This window comes from Oryzias melastigma, linkage group LG4, assembly GCF_002922805.2.
Source record: "Oryzias melastigma strain HK-1 linkage group LG4, ASM292280v2, whole genome shotgun sequence".
Taxonomy (NCBI): domain Eukaryota; kingdom Metazoa; phylum Chordata; class Actinopteri; order Beloniformes; family Adrianichthyidae; genus Oryzias; species Oryzias melastigma.
In genome coordinates this window covers 31,334,661-31,349,610 of record NC_050515.1, presented here as the reverse complement: position 1 = coordinate 31,349,610, position 14,950 = coordinate 31,334,661, and the positions used below count along the sequence as shown (strand labels likewise).

At 43.8% G+C, this 14,950-nt stretch overlaps 3 protein-coding genes across 13 annotated transcripts in view; 1 reads left to right on the top strand and 2 right to left on the bottom strand.

Moving 5' to 3' along the window:
• fryl (furry homolog, like) overlaps positions 1 to 5,681 on the top strand; it is a 95,573-nt gene extending 89,892 nt beyond the window's left edge. For 8 of the 11 annotated variants that reach the window (XM_024258965.2, XM_036211725.1, XM_024258970.2 and 5 more), the window contains 4 exons: positions 199 to 216; positions 872 to 982; positions 2,686 to 2,879; positions 4,641 to 5,632. In XM_024258965.2, coding sequence (XP_024114733.1) covers positions 199 to 216; positions 872 to 982; positions 2,686 to 2,879; positions 4,641 to 4,881 — 564 coding nt within the window. In that variant the 3' untranslated portion in view covers positions 4,882 to 5,632. Of the gene's footprint in view, positions 1 to 198; positions 217 to 871; positions 983 to 2,685; positions 2,880 to 4,640 lie in introns of all 11 variants that reach the window. The other 3 variants (XM_024258972.2, XM_024258971.2, XM_024258968.2) reach the window with 2 other exon arrangements.
• zar1 (zygote arrest 1) lies at positions 5,672 to 8,632 on the bottom strand. Its single transcript, XM_024258975.2, has 4 exons — positions 7,922 to 8,632; positions 6,174 to 6,266; positions 5,943 to 6,017; positions 5,672 to 5,876 (listed from the first exon to the last, which is right to left on the bottom strand). Exons 1-4 carry the CDS (start codon positions 8,615 to 8,617, stop codon positions 5,733 to 5,735), a joined length of 1,008 nt encoding a protein of 335 aa, XP_024114743.1. The 5' UTR covers positions 8,618 to 8,632; the 3' UTR covers positions 5,672 to 5,732.
• A 39-nt stretch (positions 8,633 to 8,671) lies between these two features.
• On the bottom strand, positions 8,672 to 10,507 carry slc10a4 (solute carrier family 10 member 4). Its single transcript, XM_024258974.2, has 3 exons — positions 9,785 to 10,507; positions 9,472 to 9,682; positions 8,672 to 9,310 (listed from the first exon to the last, which is right to left on the bottom strand). The coding sequence occupies exons 1-3, from the start codon at positions 10,198 to 10,200 to the stop codon at positions 8,786 to 8,788; spliced, it is 1,152 nt and encodes a 383-aa protein (XP_024114742.1). The 5' UTR covers positions 10,201 to 10,507; the 3' UTR covers positions 8,672 to 8,785.
• Positions 10,508 to 14,950: the final 4,443 nt, after the last annotated feature.

Genomic DNA, 14,950 nt, shown 5'->3' with positions numbered 1-14,950 from the left:
ACTTTCTGGCTGCTGTTTGCTTCTCACCGTAAGGATTTGGGTTTGCTGTAGCGAGCTCTCATGTTCTCCGTCTGTCTGAGGGGAAGATGAAGAGCTTTGTGCTGGCTCGTCAGGTCACTGTGTAAAGCTCACTAATTCTTGGTCTTTCTCTCCTTTTGTTGTTTTTGTGTGTTTGCGACCTGCTCACCTTTTGCTTAGCAAATGGAAAGTCTAGCAGTAAGTGGTTCTCATCTTATGGATCTTAACTCCACTCAGACGCAGCACTGACCGTCTCATCTCTGCTGTTGACAGCCTGCTCTGCCTCCACCACTCCCATCCGTTTTCTTTGCTTCCGCTCTGATTCTTCATGTAACCCGATTCAGCCCGTCCCACCACCCCCTGAAGTTCTCTTTTCCTTTCTCCAAAACATTGTTTTCTCCTGAGGATCAGCATCTTGTTCAGATGGAGCGGCCCACTGACGCCGTGTTGCATTTCTCACAATCACAGAGACTTTCATCAGTAGATAAAAACGTCTTTTTTTTGTTTTTTTGCATGATCATCATTTCATCTGCATATTTGTTCCAACCCCCCTCCCATCATGTTTTCCCTGGGTTAGCGTTGTAGCTCAGCTCTTTTCAATCATCTCAGTGATCCTGCAGATCACTGAGATACTCTGGAGTCATCGGGTCAGGCAATGATGTCATTTTCAAATCTCACTTTCCTCTGAGGCCCAGATCAGATGGTGCTTTACGCACTAGTCTGCGCTAACGCCGTCATTTGTTCCCATGTCTCTAACCCAGGTTACCCATTGATTTAATCACACGATCATCAGAGCGTTTGAACTCTAGTCCGTGGCCGACCTTCATGCTCCGTCACCTTTGTGTGTCTGCAGGAACTGGAGTTGTGTCGACGGCTGTACAAGTTGCACTTTCAGCTGCTGCTCCTGTTTCAGGCCTACTGTAAGCTCGTCAGCAGGGTGGACACCATCAAGAGGGAAGCAGAGGTAAGAAGAATTTGCTCTTCATCTTTGACCCATCTCCTGGGGGAGCGGTGAGCTGCAGACACAGCTGCACTCGGGAAAAATGTGATGGTCTACTCCTCAAATCCAGCCCTTTATTTCTGAGTTTCAAGACGGGAGGCACTGGGTCCCCTCTTTAGTCTTTGGGATGACTGGACTGTGGATTTGAACCCACAACCTTCCAGCCTTGGGGCAGACACTCTCCACATTAAGTTGAAGGACGTTCAGGAACATCAGTAAACATTGATAAATAAAGCAGAAGTTGTGTAACAACACAGCTTGAGCAATTCAAGCTCTACCAAATAGAACACTCACTACTCTTTTTAGATGATTGTGTGCATATGCTGTGCTAATAAAGTTTGAGTTGTTTGAATTGTGAGTGTGTTATTCTACAATAAAATAAAATGTACGTTTACAGTTTTCTCTCTGGGAAAGGACGTACAGCTCTTTACTGTGTGGATCAGATTTTTCAGTAGAACTGAAGTAGGGAGGTCTTCTAGAATAACGTGGTCAAAATGTGTACTGCAGATGTTTAAGGTGGGTGGGACCATCTGCTGAGGTGAGGCGAGCATCAGTGGCTGGAGGAGGATGTAGGGGTTGAGGTTTATGTTGGTAGATGGATCAGCATGTAAGAGGGTTAAGTTTGATGTTAGTGGGTGGAGGAGGATTTAGAGCAGGGGTGTCGAGCTCAATCGCACAAGGGGCCAAAATCCAAAACACTTTAGGTCATGGGCCGAACAGGATAAACATTTATTGAACACTCTAAAACTACATTTTTGAAACCTTAAAACCGTGACTTTTGAACATAATTATGAACTTGATATAGTTAATGCAATAATACTAGTGTGAATGCTGTAAGCTGAATATGGCCACTGAAAATGCTGAAGCTGATAGCTGAAATCAATGAAACTATTGGCTGAAAATGCTGAAGTTAATAGCTGAAAACAATGAAGCTGATAGCTGAAAACAATGAAGCTATTGGCTGAAAATGCTGAAGTTAATAGCCTGCTAAAATATTAGCTAAACGTCAAATTAGCCTAAAAAACTGAAGAAAAGCCTTCATTAGCCAAAACAGTTAGAATGTAGCTTAGATATTAGCCAATCTTCAAAATAGCCTAAAAAATCTTAGTAAATGTCAGAATAGTCCAAAAAACTAACAGAATGCTATTTTTTTAAAACTAACTTTTTAACATAATTATGAATAATAAAAAGGCAGGAATATTATTCCAGAATAAATAATCTTAAACCTTAAATAACTTTCAATATTTTACTCTCCATCAAAATATTTTTGTCAAAATTCTACAAGTTAGAAATATGCACAAAATGAAATTGGGGCATTTATAGCAATAAAATAAAATGATCTGGAGGGCCGGATAGAATTACCTTTAGGGCCGGATCCGGCCCCCGGGCCTTGACTTTGACACATAGGATTTAGGTGGATGTTGGTGGGTGGAGGAGGATGTAGGGGAAGAGACAAACGTTAGTGGGTGGATGTAGGGGTAGAAGTGGGTGGAGTTGGACCTAAACATGAGAACGGGGTTTTGTCACCATTAAAATGGATACATTTCCCCTCAGGTTGAGTTTGTGTTTGTGTTTAATCTTTTTCTGACCTCAGAAGTCTTTTGTGTACCTCTGGCTGCAATATTGAGTGTTGTGATGATCTGATAAATCATGCGTCTGTTTCTAAGGTGACCAACATGTCTGAGGAACTGGCTGTTCTGGAGAGCTGCCTGAGCGAGGCAGACACAGGAAATGATGGTCAGGAGGACGTGTGCCTGTCAGACAATGCCCACACCAACACGGAGACGGCCATCCAGTCCCTGATTGAAACACTGCGCGCCCGAGACTTCAGCTCTGCTCTCACACAAGTCAAGATCTTCAGGTGAGATCAGCACAGAGGCCATCAGCTGTGTAATAAAACAAATAATCTAGATTCATAAAAAATATGCATCCGAGACATGCTGGAGGAGGGCTGGGGTTTTGTCTTTGCTGTGACAGGCTGATCTCTATCTCTGTGCTGCACAGATCAAAATGTGCCTGTTAGGAAATACATCTGAGGCAATAAGACGAGCTGAGAATGACTTACTGCTGCTGCCGATCCTCATCATGAGCGTTCGGTGGAGCCGAGCCTGGAAATGCTCTGGAAATTAGACATTTATTCAAGGGATTTTCCACAGACTAAATCCAAGTTGATGTAAAGAAAAACAAAAAGGAGACATTTGACAGTAATTTTATGCATTTTATTTCTAAATCGATTCTACAGCCTAATGAAAATTTAGAGTTCACAAAGTAGAACTTTCCTTTTGTAACTTTTGTGTTTTCCTCAATTGTCATGTAATCACATTTTCAGTAGAAATGAGTGGAAAAATAGATGTGTAACTACGAACATTTTCAACACCACTAACTTTTTCAGGGGTTTATATTCAGCTCTTAGTGTTTTGCTGAGTGACAAAAAATGAGCTGCATGGCGACCAAACTATTAGAATATCATGTAAAACTGTTTTTATTGCATTATTCTTTCAATAAATTAAACTTTCATAGAATATGGATTCAGGGTCCATTGTTTAGTTGATTTCAAGACTTATTTATTTATTTTTACATTAAGTGGAGTTCAAGTTCATAAAACCACAAAGAATGAATTTCAGTAAAATTAGAAAACTGTGGAGAATTCAATTTCAATTTATGTCTCAGTTTTTGCATAAAGATAAAGACAGAGATTCTCATCAAATCAATCAAAATAAAGAGCTCTGAGTTTAGTAGATAATTAGTTGGTGGAACTCAGTTTCAAACATTTGTGTCTTGAAAAATTTGGACCGATTTCTCCAAAGTTTTCAGATTTTCTGAAATCCTGTTTTTGTGGTTTTATGAGCTGGAGCTCAATTTATGTAAAAACAATCAAATACTTGAAATCAATCAAACGGTGGATCCTCAATCCATTATTATGAAAGTTTAATTTTTAGAATGAAAAAACTTTTTAATGATATTCTTATTGTAAATACTCTGTACTTGAAAAAAACTTTAAACAGAGGGTTTATTTGTAGTTTAGCTGATCTTATAAGAAAGTCATTTCTTAACTAATATAAAAATGTTCACTACTCATTTATGAATAAATAAATTTTTACCTTTGGCCATTATTCTGTTTTTATAATAAATTTAAGGCTGTTTTGTTCATTTAAAGTCCCCCTCCAATGAAAATCCCTTTTTTTTTTAGAGTTTTTAACATGTCTGTGTGACATTTTTATGTAGCAGCGTGGAAGATTTATGCCGGTGAGAGACAGAGCTATCATAATCAGACAGGGGGGATCAGGGGCGGGGCTCCAAAAGCCACGCCCCCTCAGAGGAGATTTTGGAAACAGAGGCTTCAGATCAACATGAAAAATTACTTTTTAAGACATTTAGTTTGTGGAATTTTGGTTAAAAACTTCATAATCTTAATTATAACACTACTGGGAACGTTTTTTTTTGTATAAAAAAGTTGTCTTTAAGCGTCACCGTGGAGCTCTTTATCATTCTTCAGTCTTTCGATTTTTGGCTCCAACTTCTTTATCAAGAGAAACATCAAAATGTCTTTAGGCGTCTTCTTCTCAAACTTCCTGATCTTTAGTCGTCAGCATTCACCTTCCCTTCTTTCCTCCATCTCCAGATCTTTATGGCCCAACGACATCTTCGGCAACGAGACGGACAACGCGGTCCAGACCCTCCTGCACATCTACTTCCGTCACCAAACTCTGGGCCAGACCGGCTGCTTGGCGGTAGTGGGGCCCAGCAGAGACCTGTCCCAGGCCAGCACCCGCCTCATGGAGCTCAACCTGCAGATCCGCGAGGCTCTGAGTCAAGCCCAGGTCTGCCTGCCCCACCCCACCATGGTCAGCACCAGCCTGTGAAGAGGCGGACAGAGACTCCACCTACAAAGGGCTAAAGGATGTGTGGGAATAACTGTGACTCTTAATATATCTTCGTGTATGAATGCTTGGAGCCGACATCTTTCCTCAGACCGAGCCAACCTGCAGAATTCTGTTGCAATAAGTCTCCCGGTGGAGCGTCTGAGGAAGGCCTCGCCTGTTCCAGAGACGATCAAGATTCTAAAGCATGCTTGAAAGGAGAGCACTGCAAGAATATTTTTTTGAGAAATGTATTTTTTATTAGAGCTAACATCTTAGGTTGTAAATGTTGGGCTATTTAACATGTAACCCTGAAGGGCGGGGGGGGGGTGTACAAAGAAATGTTTATTGATACGAGAGTCCCTTCCAAAGGCCTTCATGCTTAACTCACTTTAACCAAATAGTAGATGCCTTTAGAGACTCTGGTATTCACTCACAAATGCAAACTTGCTATGGCTAAGAAATAACTTATTTTACTCTGTATATATTTTAGAAGGTGTATAGTGTAAAACCAGTATTTTCCCCTTTTGTGCATTGCACTGTTCATCCAGACTAGGATGTATAAAGACGAGTCTCTGCTCCTTGGTCCTCTGACGGACCGTCTTCATGCATTCCTCACAGATCCTGCTTCTTGCACCTTTGTCTGCAGACAGGCTGAATTCCAGGCCCTCTTTGCTGCTGTAACTTCTGTACTCAGTTTGAAGACTTCATGTAGAGCTTCTCGGGTATTAAAGGATTTATCCTTTCAATAAAACCGGCTGGAGTTTGCAGAAAAAGGGACGCTCAGTCAGTACGAGCTGCAAGGGAATCGTTTATTTCATGAGTCAAAAGGACATGAAATAAAGTCGGGACGCTCAGATGATGTACTTGAAGCTGAACGTGCTGTCGCAGGAGAGCCGCTTGCCTTTGCAGCGACCGCACAGGTCCTGTCGGTGCGGCCGTTTGGGGTCCACGTGCCGCTGTGTGACGGCGCAGGAACAACGCGCCTTGTTGCAGGTCTGAGGGAGCAGAGGCGTTTTAGGACGGTTGGGCGGCGGCGCCTGGAAGACGGGGGGAGGACTTACGTGGCACGTGATGTCCTCCACGCGGTACGGGTTGAAGTCCTTCTGGCATTTCCTGCAGAACTGTTTGAAGTAGACCTGGAGGAGCCACAGAGAACAGGTTTGACCTTTTGACACCAGAGCTCCAATGTAATTCCAGTATATTTTGAAAGAGAAAAGCGGCTCGTCGAGACGCTTTTCTCTTTCAAAATCTACTGGAATTACCTTGAAAATATGTTAAAGATTGTGTGTTACCTTGTTGGTGCCCTGAACGCACCACACGTAAGCACTTTCCCATCTGAGGTTGCAGTCTCTGCAGTGATAGTATCCGTATTTCTGTTCCAGAAACTGAAGGACAAAAAGAGGCTGAATCTGAATCAGAATACAGTAAAGCTTTAAACCAGGGGTCCCCAAACTTGTTCGCAAAAGAAGTGTTACAATCACAGCCTAAATGTAAACATTTGTCTTTCCGGAAAGCCACACATAGCTAAAATTTGAAATAATTTGCAATATTCACTGGAAATATATATAATATATGAAAATATTTTTTATTTCGCTCAATAAATTTGGGCTGGGTATTGATCATTTCCACAAACTATTAGATTCTGATTTTTCTATTTAATTTTGAATTTAGACATTTGTTTAGAAATACATTAATTATGTTTATATGAATCTGATCCAGTTCATACTGTAAATGTATCAGTGAAATAATTAGATTGTTAATATCATCCAGTGTTACATGGATTCTCTAAAGGAGAAGTTCTAAGTAAAATGTTCAGATCATTAACATGTAAACATTGTTCTGCTTCTCCTGGAGGACGTTTCAGTTTGGACACTAGGTGGCACTATAGCATTTAGGGCTGGGTTAATAAAAATCGATTTAAGCTCAACAAATCAATCGATTCATAAAAATATATATTGATTTAGCACATAGAGCTAAAGCTTGTTAGCTTGATCCTAATGTTTAATGGAATATCCCATAGGACAGCTAATGCTAACGCTCTGTCAACCTAAACATATATTGCTGACTAAATGAACATCTTAATCTCTGATATGAGTTTTCCAAAGTTTTGGGAATATTTTTTTAAAGTAATTTTTAACTTACTTTCTTCTTCTTCTGGGGTAAGGTGTAATGCTATAGTGTGATCTCCACCTAGTGGTCAAACTGAAACGTCCTCCAGGAGAAGCAGAACAATGTTTCCAATGTTAATGATCTGAACATTTTAGTTAGAACTTCTCCTTTAGAGAATCCATGGAACACTGGATGATATTAAGAATTATTTCAGATACATTTTACAGTATCTGAACTGGATCAGGTTAATATAAATATATTAAAAATGTATAGTAGATTAATGCATTTCTAAATGTGTAAACCCAAAATTGAAGAATTAAAAAAAGAAAAAATATATATATATTTTAATTTAATCAATTCTGACTTGTTAATCGATTAGAATCTGGAAATCATAATCAATACACAGCCCTATTTGCTTTACACCTCATTTCAAATCAAGAAAGGATGGGAGAGGGGGGGGGGAGTTTTAGACCATGAATGGTTACTTTAAAAATACATGAAGAGTTTGGAAATTCATGTCTGAGTTTATAAAGCTGCTCATTAGTCAGCAATGTATGTTTAGGTCGACAGAGCGTTAGCATTAGCTGTCCTATGGGAAATTCCATTATATGTTAGCTTCAAACTAAATTGATTTATATTTTATGAATTATTTATCTTTCAAGCTTAAAATCAATTCAAAACGATTTTAATCAACCCAGCCCTACAATAAATATTTATCCTGTCCCGTCAGTTCAGACTGCAGAAGGGTGGAATATAAAGTCACGTTCTGAGGGTCTGATTGGCCAGACAGAGTGGGGAAAAAAGGCGTCTGATAGGTTTTGGGGGCCGGATCCGGCCCGCGGGCCATAGTTTGGGGACCCCTGCTTTAACAGTAATCACTGAGCAGCTCCATTATCTGAAACATTTACACCTGTTGAGTTTGTGGACTCACCTGGAAGCGCACGCGCGCCTTGCTCGCGGCCTCCTCCGCCCCCTCGCTCCTCACCTGGAGTTTCTCCATCTTCCTGTTCAGCTCCAGAGGCGTGGCCGTCTTCTCCTCCTTTGCGGGGCCGTTTTCTTTCTCGGGCTCCAGCGGAGCCTCCTCCCCCGCCTCCGCCTCCACCTCCTCCTTATTGTTGTTGTCGTCCACCAGGAAGGAGGTGACGCTCCTGTAAGCTATGGGGGAGTACACGGCCAGGGTGCGGGGGTATCTCACCCCTCCCGCCGCCTTCGGGCTGCCGCCCCCGGGCGCCACGGGCTCCGGCCTCCTCCTGCGCGGCCCCTCCCGCCTCATGGCCTGCAGGGTCCGCGGGCCGATGGAGCACTGCACCGAGGCGTCCCTCTTGGGGTTGACCTGCACCGCCACGTCCTTGGTGTTGGCCTTCCGGAGCCGGGGGGTGAGTTTGGGGTTGATCTGGGACAGGATGGACTTGAGCTGCGCGCGCTGCTGGTTGTTGAAGGCGTCGGCGGAGTCTCCATACTGGGAGAGGTAGCTCTTGTATTTCCAGCCCGCCTCTCTGCCCCGGGGGTACCTGCCCGCGTAGGGGTTGTAGGATGAGTAGAAGTAGCTGTCCACTGGCTCCTCACCATACGTTGCCATTTTTTTCTCCAGCGACCCCGGAGGGCGCCGGTTATGAGCGCGCGCCATCAGGCTGATTGAGCTCAGCTGTGACCTCAAAACAAAAACAGCGCAACCAGGAAACGGGTTTGATCTCCAGGCTTTAATGGTTAACACACACAGGCGGTACAGTGGTGGAGCGTCCTGCCACCTCAGCAATGACCATGAGTGAACGCACTATCTGCTACCACGAGTCCGTCAGACGGGGGTGGGATGGGGGGGACAGGGGTCCAGCATGATGGAGTTGGGGTCACTCACCGTCACCGCCCCGTACGAGGAGTCAAAGTCCTCATCGCTGAACCTCTGGTAGGAAATGTCCGAGTCCCCCCCCACCACGCGCGCGTCCGGCTTGTGCAGGACCTCCCTCCGGTACGCCCGGTAGGCCACGATGAAGACGCCCGCCTCCGCCGCCTGGAACAGGGCGTAGAGCAGCGGGAACATGTACAGCCCCCCCATCAGCTGCGGGGGGAAGGCCATCTTCAGGATGGCCGTGCACAGCTGCACGTTCTGGCACCCCGTCTCCAGGGACACCGCCCGGCGGCTGTTGGGGGGCAGGTCAAAGAGCACGGCGAGCCCGTACCCCGCCGCGTACCCGCACAGGGGCATGAGGATGGCCACGGCGTACACGGAGGCCGGGATGGTGGCGAGCAGCCGCGGGCCCAGCATGGCTCCGGTCAGGATGAAGAGCATCACCAGGGTGACCAGCAGAGACCACAGGGAGGCCTGCAGACACACGAGATCCACTGAACGCACGTGACGTCACAGACCACTGACGATCAAGATACTGATGTCACTCAGCATCCACAGCGTCTCCGCTGGAAATGCGCATTGCGCCTTTTACGCACACGCGCTCTCTTAAACAACCACAAAGTGACTTCTCTTACCTTTAGGACCATGTCGGCCACGCGCGTGTGGCGGTACCTCAGCAGAACCCCCAGACCTATAGGGATGAGGGTGCTGCACAGGGTCAGAGTGATGGCCCCGAAGGGCAGCAGGTCCACCACTGGGGTGTTGATCCAGGCCCGGCTGTAGATCCACAGGCAGAGGGGCATCAGCACGAGCGCCAGCAGGGTGGAGGAGATGGTCATGATGATGCTGAGGAGGCGCAGATATTTCAGCTTCAACATAACTTTCCTTTAACCAAAGAAAAAGTTCAGCTCCGCGCGCTCTCGAGTGTGCGTAAAAGTTTGGGTATACCTGAGGTTCATCTCTCCGTGCACCAGCAAGGACATGATATTTGACAGGTTCCCTCCAGGGCAACAGCCGCAAAGGAGCACGGCCATGGCGGCCACCTCATCCAGAGAGAAGGCTAGAGCCAGGAGGAAGGCCACCAGCGGCATGATGACAAACTGGCACACCAGAGCCAGCAGCACCCCGATGGGTCTGCGGATGTGATCCCCGAGCTGGCTGACCTCCACCGTGCAGCCCAGCCCCAGCATGGTGAAGCACAGGACCAGCCCCACGATCACGTTGATCCAGTGGCTGAGGGGGGAGTCCCAGAAGGCAGGGATCAGGTGAGAGGATTCAGTGGGGGGAGCGACCATGAGCTCAGCACCGCCGGCGACTTCCGATCCAGCCGTCACTCGTAGGTCCATCACTCCGCGCTGCTCCATGGCGCAACAGGAGCGCAGAGGATTTCCCACGGAGTGCTTTTCTGTCTGCAGGTGTCGTGCGTAAAACGCTTCTCCCGGTGGCGCGCGGTCACTACTGAGAAAGTGCGGAGGACACGATGACCGGGGAGCGGGATGATGCCATGACACTGATGGTCAAAGTGGTGCCAGGCTGGAGCTGGATCGATGCGCCTTTACGCGTCACTTTAGCCACAAATTCACCCTTAGTGTCGAGCTGCTGTACATACCGGAGGAGTCTCCAACACTCCACTGAACGGTGATGGACGGAGCCCGGGGTGGGGCTGGGTGGGGGGCTGCTGCAGCTTATAGAATGAAAACTGGGCTGGGCTTTTTAGTCGTGAAGCACGCTGTAAAATGCGCCTGCGCTCTTCTTTTATCTGCGCCAGGATGACGCACGACTCCTCTTCTTAAAGTTTACAGCAGGGCGCGAGTTTAGTTTATTGGTTTAACGTGTCTGGAGTCGCCGAGTCCTTCTGGGACTCCAACAACACAAAGATGAACACAATAACGGTGATTATCAGACAGATAATGAGGGGGAAGAAGCCCTTCATGTTTCTGAGAGTGATAATTACAGTTTTGTGTAATGTTTCCTAAACATTTTAAGGTGATAGACTCATCTAGACCAGGTGCTCCAAAACTTTCCTTGTGAGGGCCACATAACTTTTTTTTCTCTGATGGGGGGCCGGGGTCAGTTTGTAGGCGAACAGAAATAGTGTAACAATCACAGCTTAGATGTAAAATAGCCATATTTTAAATAATTCGTTTATTTAGTCTTCATAGAAAAAATATAATTTGAAAATATTTTAACCCTTACGCTCTCCTTGGCTTGTTTCCATTAAAGTGGGTCATCTGGACCCCACAAGACAGTGCACTGAACGTTTTTTTTTAATCATTGATTTTTGAGTTTCACTAATGTCCATGACAGACATAAAATCCTGTCCACCTTTGTCCACATTTGTCATGGAAAGAATCACACATCAATATGTGGTTGGAGTCATCTGGACCCCAAAGAGAGCGAAAGGGTTAAAAGCTAGATATATAGCATTACCTGGGATAATGCTGTGAATGCTGTAAGCTAAATTTTTCCGCTGAAGATGCTAGTGCTGATAGTTGAAGATACTGAAATTGATAACAAAAAACGCTGAAGCTGATAGCTGAAAATGCAAAGTTGATAGCTGAAATGACTAACACTAAAAGCTGTAAACGTTGAAGCTGATAACTAGCTAAAATATTAGCTAAATGTCAAATTTGCTTAAAAAATTGAGAAAAGAAAAATTGATAACTAAAGCTGAAAATGCTGAAGTTGGTGGCTGAAATGGCAAAAGCTTACTGAAAACACTGAAGCTGATAACTAGCTAAAATATTAGCTAAATGTCAAATTTGCTTAAAAATGTGAGAAAAGCCAAAATTTGCTAAAACAGCTAGCATGTAGCTAAAATATTAGCTAAATGCCAAAAGAGCCTAAAAATCTTTAGTAACTACCAAAACAGTTGAAAAAGCTTGCATAATAGAGCTAAATATCGAAAAACCTGAAGAGTTATGGATGTCCAAAAAAATCGTACAGAAGAAAAATAATAATGATAAAGAAAAAGTGAATCACTATTAAAACAACACTCTCTCCTCTCCATCATAGTTCAGACTGCAGAAGGGTGGAATAAAAAGTCTCGTTCTATGTGGGTCTGGATTTGTGTTTCTGATAGGGTGTGGCGGGCCGGGCCGAATGTGTAGGCGGGCCTGATCCGGCCCGTGGGCCGTAGTTTGGGGGACTCCTGATCTAGGCTAAAAGTGAGTTTATACATTCATGAGAACGAGTCCATCCGTCATCTGTAGCTCATTCCAAGCATTTGAAGCTCCTGGCTGTCTGCAGACAAAGAGACTCCAGCCGCATCAAGCAGATCTTTCTATTCAGTTATCGTTTTGGTAGATTGTCTGGATTAAGAAAAAGTTTTTTTTGTTTGCTTGTTTGGTGTTCTGTTGGTTTTATCTGCTTCTCTGACCATTCCTGTTCAGCTGATAGAAATATTGGCTTCACATTTACATCTGGAGTACAGAGTAATCATCTTAAGCCCAAATCATCACACTTCCACCTCCTCACCGCAGTGCCACACATATTTAGAGACCCAGTCCAATGAAACTTGTGTTTTAAAAAAAAATTTTGTTGCATTTTTCTCATGATGGAGGATATTCATCATTCACAGCCTCACTTCTTCCACATTTAATTATGTCACAGCCTTTTTTCAAAATTGATTAAATGAGTTTTACAAAAACCCATAATGACAATCTTGAAAAAGTTTGAAATTGTTGCAAATTTATAAAAATAAAAAACCTGAAAAATGATACGTACAGAAGTATTCTCAGCCTATGGTCAGTTCTCTGTAGCTGAACCTTTGGCAGCAGTTCCAGCCTCAAGTGGTTCTGAATATGACTCCACCAGCTTGGCACTCCTCTCTTTGGATAGTTTTAGCCGTTCCTCTTTGCAGTGGCGCTCTAACTCCATCAGGTTGGATGGGAAGCGTCAATCTCTCCATAGACGAACGTTGACAAAGAGTGAAAGGTACAAATGTCTCCAGGAAAATGATTCACATGAAAGCGAGGAGTTTTATACAGAAACTGATGATGCTTCACAGAGAACAGAAGCGTTCACAGCCAGTGCTAATCACAACAGAAGACGATGTTTTAATCTGGTGGTGTCGGTGTTTTGTGACCAAATTTCACAGCAGAATGAACCCATTAGCATCACCATTCTGTCTGTGATAGAATTCAAGTCTGTCTCTAGTAAACACCGGCCGGCTGCCACATCTTTGGAACAAACGCCGGGGCTATTAAAGGCAGATATATGGGATACCGTATTTTCCAGAGTATAAGTCAAAGAGCAAAAAATGTCTAGAAAAGAAGAAGAAAACCACATATGTCGCTCTGGACGAATAAGTTGCACTTTTAGAAGAAAAGTCTGACATTTCAGAACAAATCCACCAATAAATATATAAAAACAAGAATACTAATCTTTTGATCTGTATAAGAAAAATATCAAAATTCTCTTCCATGTTTGTTTTGGACACATTTCTTCTTCCAGTGTCAGTAGCAAATACTGATACTCAGAAGCAGCGCCCTCTAGTGGTTGTTAGAGGAAACAACTGCTAAAAGACAAACGGAGTTTAGTGAGAAAATACAATTACATGAGCCTATTTATGTCTAAAAAAAATAAAAACACAAATATGTCTCTCCTGAGTATAAGATGTACCCCTGAATAAAATAAAAAAAACTGTTACTTGTACCCTGGAAAATACGGTACACATCCATCTTTTCAAAAGTTTGGATGTTGTTTGTATTTGTGTGTGAGGATGATGTCATGAAATGGGCGGTACTCACATGGGGATCTTTACTTTCATGAGTTGGGTTATTGATTAATCATTTTATCAATCCAGCCCTGCTTCTCATCAACTAAGATCCTGTTGAACAACTGTTGGGTTAAAAAAAAAGAAACATTTCTCTGCAACTGCAAGAAAGAGAAGAGAGGTTAGATTCAGATTTCCGAGGGAGAACATTCCAACTGATCTCCACTCCATTCTGAAGCGCTCTGTCTCGTCCTTTTCCTTTTATTCTGTTGGGGCGTTTCATAGTTATATTTGTATCTGTAGCTCTGAAGATAGAGGGAACGAACAGCTACTTTTGACTATCACTAATGTCACGGTTCAGTACAGTAGGTCGGCGCCGGTTTCTTCGAGTATCTGCATTATATCAGCTCTCCTGAACTGGGATATTTTACTTATTTTGGTCGAGACAATAATAAAAAAAAGGTCCTCTATTTTCCCCCCTTGGGATATTGCGGGACAGCCTTCAAACTCAGTCACAGAGACACAGAAACACAGCAGAAGTGTCTGTCATCCAAACACCCTGAGAGAGATAGAAGCCCCGGTAACCGCGGCCCCTCAGCATCGGTGCCCTTCCTGACCAGACCCTCTGTGTTCATCCGGGCTTGGTACCGGCACAATGAGACCCTGGCTTGGGCCCCCTCATGGCTACATCGTTAGCATGGTTATCATAATTATCATAATTATCTTGAGCAATGTGTTTCACAGAGATAGTTGATGATTCTGAACACAATATTTGCACTTCAACGATGTTAGCATCAAGTGAATTTTGACTTGACTGAGTTAACCCCCGCCATTCCAAACAGGAAGTACCCGCTGGCTCCAAGAAGACAAAATCCCATAAATTTCTTTAGAGAAACAGTTATTACTCAGTCATTCCATTGATCAGATAATCATTCTTGCTCTGATACTTTTTTAACATCTTCTCGTTAATCGACTTTTTTTTTTTACTTGATATTTTTCTTTATTGCAAGTTATTAAAGTTACAAACTGACCAATCAGATGCCTCAGTAATGGATAGTAATTCAGCTGATTGACAGATTCTCCTGAGCCGTTTCCAGTGGAAGGGGTGTGGCCTTCGAACAAGCTTACTTCTGATTGGAGACTGTAGTAGCCATAGAAACGTGACTCAGACCAACTCGAACCAATCACTGTCGTCTGGCTCCATCATGGTGATGTCTGTGTTGGCTTCATTTCACTGGAGGTAAGATTTTCTAAAGGTGACATCACACCTGCTCAGTCCAGTTCTATATATACAGTCAGGCAAATTAGTATTTGAACAGCCTGTGATTTTTCAAGTTCTTCCCTTTGAAATCATGGAGGGCTCTGACATGTTTATCTTACTATGAGAGACAGAATCT

Coding starts and splice junctions, on each gene's coding strand:
- zar1 (XM_024258975.2), bottom strand. CDS start 8,617: ATGGCGCGCGCTCATAACCGGCGCCCTCCGGGGTCGCTGGAGAAAAAA. Junction 6,018..6,173: donor GCGTTCAGGGCACCAACAAG/GTAACACACAAT, acceptor TGGCTCCTCCAG/GTCTACTTCAAACAGTTCTG. Junction 5,877..5,942: donor TGGAGGACATCACGTGCCAC/GTAAGTCCTCCC, acceptor CTGCTCCCTCAG/ACCTGCAACAAGGCGCGTTG.
- slc10a4 (XM_024258974.2), bottom strand. CDS start 10,200: ATGGAGCAGCGCGGAGTGATGGACCTACGAGTGACGGCTGGATCGGAA. Junction 9,683..9,784: donor CACGGAGAGATGAACCTCAG/GTATACCCAAAC, acceptor GCGCCTCCTCAG/CATCATCATGACCATCTCCT. Junction 9,311..9,471: donor TGGCCGACATGGTCCTAAAG/GTAAGAGAAGTC, acceptor GTGTGTCTGCAG/GCCTCCCTGTGGTCTCTGCT.